Here is a 15,378-nt window from a genome sequence, read left to right as displayed (position 1 = left end):
TAACGAAACTTGGTACAATTATTCTTCATACTCCTGGGCAGGTTATAGTATACTTTTCATCACGCTACGATCAATAGGAGCAGAGCAGTGAAGGGAAATGTTGGGAAAACGGGAGAATTTACTCCATTCTTAAGCTTCAGTCGCGTGTGCAGCCACTTTTTAAAATGTAAAAATGTCCAGGATAAAAAATAAATTATATAAATGTATATCCTTTCATGACGACTTGAAATGCATTGCAGGGAGTCAGCGGATGCAGGTGGCTCAGGACCGTTATGGCAGTCTATGGGGGAGATTTATGTCCAGCAGTGGACGGATAACGACTGAAATGATGACGATGATGATATCTTTTCATATATGAAAAATAATTTTTCAAATCGGTTTACAAATAATGGATTTATGGAGTAATAAACTAAAAATTTGGGCATCTCTTTTTTTTTAAAACCCTTTGAAAAGTATACAGTAACAGCTTTGCCTTTTCTCTTATATTTAATCCTTGATTATTTTGAGCCCTCGAAGAAGAAATACGACCGCCGAGAAGAAGGAGAAGGAAGACGAAGTAAAAAATGTCCAGTACTTACATAACTTCGTCCGATGAACTGGGTCACGGTTGGTACGGAGCTCCAGAGGAATTCAGTTTCCGAGGACGTGATCTTCTGGTTAGTGTACTTCTCTATTCTGTTCCCGCTGACCGTGTAAACTGATGTGCAGCTATGGTGAAGACATGGCTGGAAGTATTTTGATGGGTTTTTTATAATATTCCGAATGGCAAATTACCGGATGGAGGGGAGGAAAGGTAATGTTAGAAATGGAGACTAAGAATCCTATTGCTGGCAATTTACCCAACTAGATCGACTTTCAGACAGTCCCTCCCCCCAGAAAATATAATAGTTAATTCCTATGAATTCATCATGATAGACTAACTGGCCTGTATTTATTCTCACTTACCAGCCCTCACTGGTGCCCCGCCAGCATATACCGTTAAAGTAAGCGGGGCTGCCATCCCACTGCCATCCATTAAAACGATTCCATCATGTGGTTTTTTTAATGGATGAATAGTAACTTTCGCTTATATGTATGCACAATGTTTCACGCCATAAACAGCAGATGATCACTGTGATACTCATGGTATCCCGCATATTGTGATATGAATGATATGATAAAAACTGTACATCATATGGTTGCCTTCTTTCTTCTTATGCAAATACAATTAGTAAAAAGAGGACCAAAGATTTTTTTTTATACAATTTAGAATGGCAAACAAGCTGACAGTCCACCTGATGGAAAGTGATAACCGTCGCCTATAGACATGAGCAGTACCATGAACATATCAGAGTATACTGTTTTGCCCATGATACTCCCCATGTGTTGCCATTCCTGAGGACTCAGGTGTTATTCCTCTGTACCCAGTAAATTCACGCCATATCCCACCCTTCAAACCGAAACACAGCCATGCAAATACAACTGCTTCACGGTTGAAACACGAATGGGACAGAGGTACCCAAGCAATCGACTTTTGTACAAAGTCTCCCTCTGGTGAGTGAGATACACCATCAGTCGCTACTTTTCTCAATTCATATCAGGCTAGTGTATAGAAAATGTTTAATATGTCAATTATTTGTCAATGTCAAATTTTAAATTACTATATTATATATTTGGCACAGTTTATGTAGAGAGTATGCAAGCAGGTTGTATCTGAATTTGGAATCTGAATAATTTAAGACATACAGCCACAAGAGATGCAGAGGGCGATAAACAAATAGAGGGAGTTGATAACCAATAAGATAAAAATAATCAGCCAACAGAGAGTCTAATAGGGAGGGAGACTTTGTACAAAAGTCGATTGCTTGGATATCACTGTCCCATTCGTGTTTCAACCGTGAAGCAGTTGTGTTTGCATGGCTGTGTTTCGGTTTGAAGGACGGAATATGGCGTGAATTTACTGAGTACAGAGGAATAACACCTGAGTCCTTAAGAATGGCGACGCATGAGGGGTATCATGGGCGAAACAGTATACTCTGTTATGTCCATGGTACTGCTCATGAGTATAGGCAACGGTTACCACTTTCCATCAGGTGGGCCGTCAGCTTGTTTGCCATGCTAAGTTGTATAAAAAAAAAAAAATGAATCAGTAGATATTGAATACAAAAACTAACCTGAACATGCTCTAGAGGGAGAAAGGTTAACAAATGATGCATTAGTTAATGCAGATATAGAAGAAACATTAATAAATGATCAATTTGTTGATGCTGCCATGGAAGGTCATGTTCATGTAAAAGAACCTGAAGAGTTTGTAGATGCTCAAGATACTCCGGTATCAAGATATAATTTTAGAGACAGGAGCACTATAAAACGTCCAAAAAAACTTGAAAACTTTGTTTGTCTACTAAATGCCACAAACAATCGAGAAACTTATAAAGAAGTTTCAATTAGAGAAGATCACAATGAGTGGTTTAAAGCCATGAAAGTTGAAATAAATTCTCTAAAAGAAAACAACGTCTCGAGTTTATGTAAGCTACCACTCAATTGGACATGCATAAGTATACTAAGTGGGTAGAATGATACCCCCCATGCGTTGCCATTCCTGAGGGCTCAGATGTTATTCCTTTGTACCGTGTAAATTCACGCCATGTCCCACCCTTCAAACTGAAACACAGCTGCGCAAACACAACTGCTTCACAGTAGAAACACGAATGGGACAGAGGTGCTCAAGAAAACGACTTTTGTACAAAGTCTCCCTCAGACAAAGTGAAAGCAATTGCTGTTATTTTTTTTGTAAAGAAGATCGACAGCAAGAAGATACTTATTTGCCTATATGTAGACGAAGGTCTAATAGCCACAACAGATGTCGCGCCCAACGCCGAAGCCAAGACTCATCAAAGCCAGGCTAAAAGCTTGGACTGCAGCCGATGAGAGTTTAATTAATAAGGGGAAGTGTTAAGGTGCAAACTAGGTATTAATAAACTCTTTAGTGAAATTTGAAAATACAAAAAGAAAAATATTATTGGCTGGTAACTTTAATATATTTGTCATAATGTTCTATAAATTGACTATTGTATAAAAAAAACTGTACAAATAAAATAACATTTTAATATAATAGTGCGAAATAGTGTTTCATGTAATAAGTATGTGTTATGTTTATTATAAATAAACTGTCAAGTTACTTGGACTAAGAACTAAATCTATTGTATTCAATACAAGTGCTATTACTTTCACGCTGGTCATCTTTCCATGTAGATCTACTCCTAACAAGGTAGGTATTCAGCTGCAACTCTCACATAATCTACTCTCTGAATGCTGGATTACGTTTCCAATTCGATGCTTGTATCAGGCCACTCCTTCCTTTCCCGTGGATTTTTTTTATGCAACTTAGAGTGGCAAACAAGCTGACGGCCCAAAGTGGTAACCGTCGCCTATAGACAGGAGCAGTACCATGGACATAACAGAGTATACTGTTTCGCCCGTGATACCCCCCATGCGTTGCCATTCCTGAGGACTCGGGTGTTATTCCTCTGTACTCTGTAATTCACTGCCATCTCGCACCCTTCAAACCGAAACACAGCCATGCAAACACAACTGCTTCACGGTAGAAACACGAATGGGACAGAGGTGCTCAAGAAAACGACTTTTGTACAGTCTCCCTCTGGTACTGTAAGAGGCGACTAAGGAAACTTAACGATCGAGGGATGAATAGCAGCGTTCTTCTTAAAACATAACTAAAGTCTAAGTACGGTTACCAAACCACCTCCCGAACGTAACAACTACTGGTAACCCCCCCCCCCCCCCCCAAGGGAGAGGCCTGTTTTCTGCAGTGGAGAGTCAGTGGTTGATCTAATAAAGATCTGAGGATCTGAGTTGAGAATTAAATATAATTACATAACGACCTTACCTCGTCAACCACGTAAGTACCAGTTTTTTTATTTATTTGAAAATTCAAGGACAGCGCCCTCTTCACATTTGTGGCCCAAACAGGTTCCGAACCAACGTATATCGATTCGACGAAACCGTTGTCCTGCGGACAAAAAGAGTACAAAAATGTTATTGCAAAAAATTATTAAAGAAATAAAAAAAGAAGAATGAAAAAATATCTTGTAAATTCTATTCTTATTCTTATTCTTTCTTCATCCAAACTATCCGTTTCTGAAACTCCTTACCTCTTTGATATAGATCAGCACAATCTCTTGCCTCGTTCAAGAGGCAGGTAAAATCTCATTACCTGTCTCTTTTATCTTTACTACGGGTGATTTACCTTGATCTATTTAGTGTATATATATATATATATGCGATCATTTCTTGTAATTGTTTGTATCTATAATAAGTTTACTATTGTAATCTTATGGAGGAAACAATAGAGAGTGTCTATCTATTTATCATCCATTGAAAAAAAAAACTATAATATTGGTTCCGGTTTCCTCTCGGCCTGGTAAAATAAATAATTGGTACTATAACTGCAATTAGTACTGAGTTTAAATTTAAGTATGTACTTACATTATAGTCGACTTCCCAGGGCTGAGTCAAATATTTCTCTGACTCTTCTGATTGTCCAGAGGAATGCTCGTTCTTGCTGAACGACGAGGCCTGGAATGTTATATTCAGTATAATTCAATTTTTTTTCTATACAACTTAGAATGGCAAACAAGCTGACGGCCCACCTGATGGAAAGTGGTAACCGTCGCCTATAGACATGAGCAGTACCATGGACATAACAGAGTATACTGTTTCGCCCACGATACCCCCCGTGCGTTGCCATTCCTGAGGACTCGGGTGTTATTCCTCTGTACTCAGTAAATTTACGCCATATCCCACCCTTCAAACCGAAACATAGCCATGCAAACACAACTGCTTCACGGTTGAAACACGAATGGGACAGAAGTGGTCAAGAAAACGACTTTTGTACAAAGTCTCCCTCTGGTGAATTCTTCTGGTCAATTTCAAATCACAGCTATTTTTGAAGACGTCATTTATTTTTTGTCGTCTTTCTCTTTTGAAAACCTCGACTCCCTGTCGCTTACTCCAAAACCCGAGTGTTCGTGGGGTATACATATTTAGTACCTTTAAATTCTCCAACTGAAGCCTGGCCCTGGTGAAGTTGTTTGCAACTGTGACAGTTAATCTTCCATCTAACGTCCAGTAGGTGGTGCGCTCGGCGATACCAGTAGACACTGTCGTCTTCACCAAGTAGATGTATTGCTTATGCTCGGGAAAGAGCAATTGGAGACCTGAGGGGCTGGCTGTGGTGGAAACTAGTCCTGAAATAAGGAAAGAAATTTTCTATTCAAGAAAATTATTTGGGTATCACAACAAAGTCTGTTTAAAACAAAAAAAAAAAAAGATATATAAATATAATAAGCTTTTTAGGCATTATCCTCTGATTTTCGCCTTTGTTACGGTTTAAAGGGTAGCATATGGCAATGAAATTACAAGGTATAGAGGCATAACACCTGAGTCCTGGGGGGAAAAGGGATTGTTAGTAATGGAGACTAAGAATCCCATTGCTAGCAATATATCCAACCAGGTCGACCTCCTTGCGGTTCTACCTGGAAACTATCATGATTAATTCCTGATGAATTCATCATGATGACCCAACTGGCCTGTATTCATCCTCATCGATCACCCTTCACTGGTGCTCCGCCAGCGTATCCCATTAGCGCAGGCCCCGCCTGCTTTTACTTACCACTCCATTTTTATCCAATAAAAAAAAACACCTGAGTCTGGGCGAAACAGTATATTCTGTTATGTCCATGCTACTGCTCATGTCTATAGGCGACGGTTACCACTTTCCATCAGGTGGACCGTCAGCTTGTTTGCCAATCTAAGTTGTATAAAAAAACATATATAGCATACGTATAATAATGTAAATATATAAATGTATATTTAATGAAACAGTAATGAATAATTTTTAAAAATCTAAATTCATCTCAGCTGATATTGCATTCCAAAGTAGGTCGTGGATTCATTAAAAATGTCTGTTGTAAAAATGTTTCAAATTAAATTAATTTGAATGAATAATAATTAAAGATTGTGGTCCAAAAAAAAGTATATTTTTCATAAAAAAATTGTCAGAATTGATAATTGAAGCATTTCAGCCATTAACTGTGCACTGCTGAAGCCTTCCTCTTGGAAGGTTTCGCCAGTAGTTGCCACGCTTAGCAGGCGGATTAGCAACAGTAGTTAAGTTTTGGAGATGTTTTGAGAGGGACGCTGCTGCCCATCCCTCGACTGTTAAGTTCTCTTAGTCGCCTTTTACGACATCCACGGGCAAGGAAGTGGTGGCCCATTCTATGGCGGGAACACACGGCAATATTATATATTTTGATAACTACCTATTAAGAATAGCACGCCTCTAAAGAACATCTTGTCAATGACCTGCAACAACAAAAAAGTTGATAAGTAATATAAACAAGTCAAAGAAAAATTAACTAAATTAGAAGAGGGGGGGGGGAAAGGATTGTTAGTAATGGAGACCGAGAATCCCATTGCTAGCAATATACCCAACCAGGTCGACCTCCTCGCGGTTTTCCCTGGTAACTATCATGGTTAATTCCTGATGGATTCATCATGATGGGCTAACTGGCCTGTTTTCATTCTCATCAATCATCCTTCACTGGTGCTCCGCCCAGGGCCGTGCCTGGGTATATGGCCGCCTGCGTGCCAGTCTGTATGGCCGCCCCCAGGATAACATTAAAAAAAACTACTTTAATTTTTAATGTTTATTATTATACACAGGGCATCAAACCGGGAAAAAAATCAGTTTTTGGTTAACCGAAATCGAGAACGAAAAAAAATATTGGTTTTAAAAAATAACGATTTGGCCGCCTCTTAATTTCGGCCGCCTGCGTGCGGTGCACGCAATGAACGCCCGTCAGGCACGGCCCTGGCTCCGCCAGCGTATCCCGTTAGCGCAAGCGGGGATACCATATTATTTTCACTCATAAAAAAAAACCTAATTAGAAATTATGCGACCAAAATGATCACCACTCAACTTAGTGTTTTTTTAATGGGTGATGATGGAATGGTAACCCCGTTTGCGCTATCGGTATACCCTGGTGGGGCACCAGTGAGAGATGATAGGTGAGGATGAAAGCAGGCCAGTTGGCCCATCGTGACAAATTCACCAATGGATCAGTCATGATGATTTCTAGGGAAGCCGCGAGGAGGTCGACCTGAAAGGGTATATTCGGAAAGCTGTTATGTGTTGAGAAGAGCCCGCAAGAAACTCAACAGTTACTCTTTTAAATCACTAGCAAATATGCAAAAATGGTTAGCAAAAGTGAATTTATCTCTAAAAGAGATTTCTTCCAGTCATTACGTGTATTTATTTAAATGTACTATGTCTATTTTTTTTTTATGGGTGAAAATGGTATGGTAGCCCCGCCTGCGCTAACGGGATACGCTGGCGGAGCACCAGTGAAGGGTGATAGATGAGAATGAAAACAGGCCAGTTAGCCCATCATGATGGATTCGTTAGGACTTAACCATGACAGTTTCCAGGGGGAACCGCGAGGAGGTCGACCTGATTGGGTATATTGCTAGCAATGTGATTCTTAGTCTCCATTACTAACAATCCCTTCTCCCCTATGTCTAATATTACATGGTCGTTGGCAGCCCGCGCATGATCCACTAACACCGTGCACGCTTGTCATTCAAGTAATCGTTTAGTGTGCAATAGGCTTTGTTCAATAAGTGTTTTTAATAACAGTTTTAAACTTATTAAAAGGCAGATCCAAAATATCCTTCGGTATCTTATTGTAACATTTAATGGCCATGCCCATAAAAGACCTATTTATTTATTTATTCATTAGTACAAATATGTGTACATGGCGGACTTAATGCTAAAAGCATTCTCTCCCAGTCAACCATAGGGAAGTGTCAGAATACTCGAATACGGTACTATTAATTATTGATATACATACATACTAAAATTACATATATAAACGAATAATATATATATATATATATATATATATATATATATATATATATATATATATATAATTATTGAGGTCTCTGTTTCTAAGAAGTAAGGTAGGAGACACTCGTAAGTATAATCCGCCTAAATTAAAATGCTTTCTAACATCGTAACTGTCTCATACATAACCATGACTATTTTAATTTAATACTATTAATTATTTTTGTATGACATGGCAAGTACGTAATTGTTTCAATTCCTACTAGCCTTTTCCCGCGGCGTTGTCCGCATTAATCAGTATGTAAAATATTCTGAGTTAAAATATGATAAACAACCTACCTTCATAAAGTTTCAGCCAATTCAACTGATCGGTTATTTTATAGCATTTCATATGTGACTCTTTAGATTGATATAACTTTTTTATTTATGAACCGATTGAAATAAAACAAACACTAAATGTTAAGTGGAGAAAACCGCAACGTATCAGTGAAAACCATATTCAAATTGGTCAAGCAGTTTCTGAGATAAGCGCGCATAAACGTACTAATAGGCAAAAGTTTTGAAAATCTCTGACAAACCGCTATGATTTTTTATATGCTTGTTTGTTATTTTAGTTTTAATGGTGAAATGAAATAAAAAAAATTTACACCTATACGTGGCTTTTTTTAATGGATGATAATGGAATAGTAACCCCGCCTACGCTAACGGTATACGCTGGCGGCCCCGCCATCATCTCTCACTGGTGCCCACTAGTGAGAGATGATAGGTGAGAATGAAAAGGCAGGTCAGTTAGCCCATCGTGATAAATACACCTGGAATTCAATACGATGGTTTCCAGGGGGGACCACGTGAAGGTCCTGACAAGGTATATTGCTAGCAATGGAAATTGGTAGGTAGCATAACTATCTCCCCTCCACTATACGCGCCAGTGTCAATAAGGAATCAAAGAAAGTAAAATCGGTAAATTACTTTTCTAAGATTACATTTGGTTTATAAAAGATGGGAATTTACGCCATAATTTGGATAAAATATGCTAATTTACCTGGGTTTTGGTTATCTCGACATTTCGACTAGAAATCGGCGGTGGTCACTTGTAAATTGACGTACGGCTGTCACCTCTCCGCTTCCGAGGTAGAATTATTTTGTTCTACCCACTCGTTTTTTTTTTTCATGGGTGAAAATGCTATGGTGATCCCGCCCGCGCTAACGGGATACGCTGGCGGAGCACCAGTGAAGGGTGATAGATGAGAATGAAAACAGGCCAGTTAGCCCGTCGTGATGAATTCATCAGGAATTAACCATGATAGTTTCCAGGGGGAACCGCCAGGAGGTCGACCTGGTTGGGTATATTGCTAGCAATGGGATTCTCAGTCTCCATTACTAACAATCCCTTCCCCCGCGAACCTACTCGTTTTGACATATCGCACAATTGTGCCCCTATATTGAGGTATTTTGTCGAAAGATTTAGGAATTTCTGTACACAGGCAATGTTGTTTTTAGAAACATGTCGTAGTTTAACCTAAGAACATGGAATTACATAGAAATGATAAAATTGTCAATTCATAGCAGGCCAGTGTATAGACAATGTTATACGGCCGTATAACCCTACCAAATTCAGATACAACCTACTTGCATACTTTCTACATAAACTGTGTCCAATATATAATCTAGTAATGTAAAATTTGTCATTGACAAATAATTGACATATCAAACATTTTCTATACACTAGCCTAATATGAATTGAGAAAAAAAGTAACTAGTGGTGTATCTTTCGTCCTCTTTTTACTAATTATAGTTGCATAAGAAGCAAGGAGTAAACATATGATTTACAGTTTTTATTTTATCATTCCTTCTATGTAATTCCTTGTTCTTAGAGTTTTACTAAATCTTTTTTCTTTTCTTTTCTTCAATGACAATCGGTCATTATTTTTACGACCATTTCTGCCAGCGTCAAGTATTTTAATTTTAGTTTCATTCTTTAGAATATCGCCATGTTTAATAATTTCCCGCCTTTTTCGATCACCATGTTCAAATACATTCAACGATCATTATATTGAATCTACGAAAATCTTTTCAACCAACGTCAAACATAATTACGGTATATATATATATATATATATATATATATACTAGTTAATATTAGATTATAATTAATCTGTGGAGAGGTCAATTCTGTACATGAAATATATTTCCAAAATAACTATCAGGCGGTGATTAGTGATCGATACTGATGCCAAAAATGCAATCAGTAAAATTTTTGTCTGTCTGTCTGTCTGTATGTTTATTATAGAAACAAAAACTACTCGACGGGTTTTAACGAAACTTGGTACAATTATTCTTCATACTGCTGGGCAGGTTATAGTACACACATGTACATATACTATACAGGTTATAGTACATACATATACATATATATATACTTTTCATTACGCTACGATCAATAGGAGCAGAGAAGTGAAGGGAAATGTTAAAAATGTCCACCCGTGCGACGCCGGGACGGGCCGCTAGTATTAGATAAAATTCAATCTAAAGTTTAACTGATTGTTTTATTTCTTGTCTCTTATAAACCATAGACAATGTAGCGCGAAACACTAACAGTTAAAATTGCATTCGAATGTTTTAAATTGTTTTTCCTTTTAATTCTATATCGTCGAGAAAAAATTATAAATAGCGGTTATTAAAATAAATCACAGAGTAGCTAACAATAACTTATAATTTGAAATTCGAACATATTTCTTCCTAATGTTTTCCCGCCTAAATTAATAAGAACTTTTTTTTAAACCCAACCGGGATGAGGGGATTACGAAAGAAGGCAAAGGGTCATTGTGTATACAGTAATTTTTTTTATTTATTTTTTATTGTAACGTTGAAGGAGTTTTATAAAAAGTACACCTACAAATTAAAAGGAGTAAATATTTTTTAAGACGAAGCAGGTGTTTTGAATGCAAAATTTGACAAGGAATTTAATATACGTAAACCAAGCATATTTGTGGTTAAGTTATACCTATCTTATATTAAATTTCCCATTCCCCTATGGGAAAAAAGAAACAGCCAAGGGTCTTATGCGCCCCATGAATGTAATTATGTAAAACAGCAACACAATGATATTATTAGATAAGGCAATATTTTTGTGATACTTAGAATGGCAAACGATGTGAAATTGGCGGCCCACTTAATGCGAAGTAATAAGTGCCTATAGAATACACTGTGACACCCATGGTAGTTCTCAAACGTTGCCATTCTGAGAACTATAAAATTATATTACACTTACCAGAGGGAGACTTTGTACAAAAGTCGATTGCTTGGGTATCTCTGTCCCATTCGTGTTTTTACCGTGAAGCAGTTGTGTTTGCATGGCTGTGTTTTGGTTTGAAGGGTGGGATATGGCGTGTATTTACTGGGTACAGAGGAATAACACCTGAGACCTCAGGAATGGCAACGCATGGGGAGTATCATGGGCGAAACAGTATACTCTGTTATGTCCATGGTATAGCTCATGTCTATAGGCGACAGTTACCACTTTCCATCAGGTGGGCCGTCCCACCCTTCAAACCGAAACACAGCCATGCAAACACAACTGCTTCACGGCAGAAAAACGACAAACATTATGTGGTGCAATAAAGGGTAAATAAATAAATAAAGTCTTAAATTCAAGGGTACAGAGTTCTTAATAAAAGAATGAGTACAATGGTGGACTTATCACATAAAAGGGATCTCTTCCAGGCAACCTTTGATTGTTTGTAGAAATTGTGAATTGGTGGAGACAAGAAAAATTTACTATTTAAAAAAAAATGGTATTACAGTTACAACACGAGGAGTTATACAGTATTTGTTTATATCTTACATTATATAGATAGAGTGTCTCCAAACAAATGCTTCGAGAGAAGCGAGTCAACTTTTATATACAATTTTGCGTGACAAATAGTTATGAGTGGTTCCTTTATAACTTCTATATTTATTTTGTCTTATAATTTTTGCATCTTTTTAATGCGTAAACACTCATTTTGTTTATTAAATAATTAAATATAGATACGACAAGATACATTGTGTGCGTAAGTATATAGAACACTGATAAAAAAAGAGTCAGCTGATTTGACTATTAGCTGACAAAATGTTGACCTGTTTTTGAGACTCGATGCCTCTATCTATTATAATGTAAGGTTATTGTACTGCCGCTTCCCTTGGCAAGCGTATTGGGGGACTACAAAACTCGCCCAGTTGACCAATTAAATATATACATTAAAAAAAAAAAACAACTACGTACCCAGGCAAAGGAATCCAGTTGACAAGTTTTAAAAAATCCACAATTTTTTTTGTTGTTTAAAACACCTGTCACGTTTGTGTTGTTGATTTCACATAATGTGAGCCATGTTAATGATCTCACACATGACTGTTTCAAACAAGAATTGCACTAAATTGAACTGTCTTCGTGCTACACAGTAATGTATAGTGTTGTAACTCGAGAATGATTTGTGAATTTGTTATAGATAGATAGATAGATAGATACTCTTTACTGTTTCCTCCATAAGATTACAATAGTAAACTTATTATAGATACAAACAATTACAAGAAATGATCACAGTGAGACAACAATGGGCGGCTTTATCGCTAAGAGCGATCTCTTGCAGACAACCTTTGGATGGAGAGGAGTAATTATAAACAGTTTGATTGGGGGCACGATGAAATTTTATTATTTCTTAATATAGAGATGATACATGTAATAATGTAAATATATATCCTTACTTATTATACATTTTATCATTAGGGAGTTCATCCTCATGTCCTACAGCCTCAATGGTCGCGTACTGCGCGGTTTCAGAGATGTTTCCTCCCACGAACACTCAGGTTGTGGAATGAGCTCCCTGCTGAGGTTTTCCCAAGAGACTAGAGCAGGGGGTTCTTCAAAAGGGGGGTAAAGAGGTTTCTTCAGGGTCGGCAACGCGCGCGTAATATCTCTGGTATTGAGGGTGTTCATAGGCTACGGTAACCACTTACCATCAGGTGGGCTGTTTGCTTGTTTGCCACCTCAGTGGTATAAAAAAAGACAAGTTTACCAGAGGGAGACTTTGTACAAAAGTCGTTTGCTTGAGCAGCTCTCTCCCATTCGTGTTTTTACCGTGAAGCAGTTGTGTATATATATATATTGTACACATACTTATACATACCGTGTATGTATAAGGACTGGTAATGCATGAAAGATATCATGGGCGACACAGTATACTTTATACAGGTAGGCCGTCAGCTCGTTTGTTCTAAGTTATATTATATAAAAAAGACCAAAAAACGCGCGTACAGAATACGAGCTACAATCCTTTACCACTCACTCCATTATCAAACTGCGTCGATAACTCATTTGACCTATGCTCTCTTGAATTAAAGAGTCGTTGTTACACGTCCAGTTTACATTGACCCCTTCAAGTACATACTTCTTCCTCTGTGCCCAACAAGATCCTTAACAGTCGAGGAGCGAGGGAGTTCATTAAATATTGGACACTAATTGACATTAGCAATTTATAGAATTAATGCCGCAAGGTCACGCTGTAGTGTTGTGTGAAGAGCTCTTTGATGGTGTGTGTGTCTGATTGAGGTGTCAGGTTCGATTCTCAGTATAGTCAACTTAGATAATTAAGTTTTCTATATTATTTTTCTTTTTTATTATGCAAGATAGAATGGCAAACAAGCTGACGGCTCACTTGATGTTATTCCTCTGTACCCTGTAAATTCACTGCCACATCCCATCCTTCAAACCGAAACACAGCCATGCAAACACAACTGCTTCACGGTAGAAACACGAATGGGACAGAATGGAGATATTACATGAGAGATATTTAAGAAAAAATGTTATCCGGAGCCTTAATTAGAAGTCGATACAATATTGCCTTCCCTTTCACTCCTCCCCTTTCCTTATTCTTTATTCAGGTTATGGAATGAGCTCCCTGCCGAGGTTTTCCCAAGAGACTACCAGTCTTTTGACATATTCGGTATTGGACCAGTGTATAAATATTGTAACTGTAACCACCATGCGACTACAGCATGGGGTTCTTCAAAAGGGGGTAAAGAGGTTTCTTCAGGGTCGGCAACGCGCGCGTAATACCTCTGGTATTGCAGGCGTTCATAGGCTACGGTAACCGCTTACCATTAGGTGGGCCGTATGCTTGTTTGCCATCTCAGTGGTATAAAAAAAAAATTCTTTGTCACCTAAAACCAACAACCCACTTATTTAATGCTCAAAATACCTTCGAACTAATTTCCCATCTCGTTAAATCGATGTCACCAAAATCAAACAGGCTGGAAATAACGGTAAATTACCTTTGAGTGTTTATTTTCGCGCATACAGACCCCCTAGCACATTTTTTTATTAGAGCGAAAAATGTCTTACATCAAAAGCGTACTAGCCCGTTGAGATGTGAAACGCAACTGACCATCGGCGTTCTAAATTTGAATAAAGAGCGCGCTCAGCGCGACTAATGATTGGTCAGGGGTGTAAGCATAGACTAATCGGCTTATCTTCAATAGAGCATAGACAACGTCGTCGAGTGGGCTCTTTGATCACTGTAACGCTTGAATAACTTTTTAATATTACAAAGGCCTTATTGGAGCGTATTCTTCCAACTATAGATTCTTCAAGAGGGATTTTTTTTTTTCAGGTCAAATGCTTCGGGTTGCGTCCAGATTTTTTTGGCGGGAAAAATTTTACATTTTGTTTTTTCATTAATTTATTTTTATGTTAAGTATTGTATTAATTACAACGGTGACAATTGATATAACAGAAACTGGTCAGGTACGATTGAAATTTACACGCCGAGGGTTCCCTATAAATGTGTTTTAATGCATTTTCTAAAAATATCGAATTGACCCTAATAGTTATTATTGATACAGAAATTCGTAATTTCCTATTTTGAAAACCGTCATTGTGGTTAAAAGCCGAACCATACTAACTGTGCATTAGGAGGTCTATTTAGTTGTATACTTTTTTGTACAATTTTTTATTCTTTATTGTACACAAAAGGTTATTGAAATGTAAAAACAAATATAATAGTGTACAAAGGCGAGCTTATCTCCAATAGAGATTTCTTCCAGCAAACCCAATATGAGAAAACTGACAGTTCATTGGTAGTTACAGTCACACATGTGTACCAAGATGTGAGGGATGATAGGTGAGGATGAAGCAGGTCAGTTAGCTTATCATGACAAAATCACTAGAGAATCAATCACGATGGTTTCCAGGGGGAACCGCGAGGAGGTCGACCTGATAAGGTATATTGCTAGTAATAGGATTAATAATCCCCATTTCTAACAATCCTTTTCCGCCAAACTGACCCGTTGCTAGCAATACTTAGGTTGACCTCCACACAGTTCCCCCTGGAAACCATCGTGGTTAATTCTAGTGGAATTCGTCACGATGGACTAATAGACCTGCTTTCATTCTCATCTATCATCCGTCACTGGTGCCCCGCCAGCGTGTACCGGTA

At 37.9% G+C, this 15,378-nt stretch overlaps 1 protein-coding gene across 2 annotated transcripts in view; it reads right to left on the bottom strand.

Annotated features, from left to right (window-relative positions):
• The window catches only part of LOC113510482 (uncharacterized), a 39,647-nt gene extending 27,316 nt beyond the window's left edge, over positions 1 to 12,331 (bottom strand). Inside the window, exons 1-6 of one of the 2 annotated variants that reach the window (XM_026893941.3) lie at positions 12,171 to 12,331; positions 6,321 to 6,363; positions 5,050 to 5,246; positions 4,486 to 4,575; positions 3,887 to 4,009; positions 579 to 725 (exon numbers count right to left, since the gene is read on the bottom strand). In XM_026893941.3, the coding sequence (XP_026749742.2) occupies positions 579 to 725; positions 3,887 to 4,009; positions 4,486 to 4,575; positions 5,050 to 5,246; positions 6,321 to 6,351 (588 nt within the window). In that variant the 5' untranslated portion in view covers positions 6,352 to 6,363; positions 12,171 to 12,331. Of the gene's footprint in view, positions 1 to 578; positions 726 to 3,886; positions 4,010 to 4,485; positions 4,576 to 5,049; positions 5,247 to 6,320; positions 6,364 to 8,948; positions 9,040 to 12,170 lie in introns of those variants that run through there. The other variant, XM_026893948.3, reaches the window with a different exon arrangement.
• Positions 12,332 to 15,378: the final 3,047 nt, after the last annotated feature.

Source organism: Galleria mellonella, unplaced genomic scaffold, assembly GCF_026898425.1.
Source record: "Galleria mellonella isolate WM207_F2 unplaced genomic scaffold, CSIRO_AGI_GalMel_v1 utg778, whole genome shotgun sequence".
Classification (NCBI taxonomy): domain Eukaryota; kingdom Metazoa; phylum Arthropoda; class Insecta; order Lepidoptera; family Pyralidae; genus Galleria; species Galleria mellonella.
This window is presented reverse-complemented; position numbering and strand designations above follow the sequence as displayed.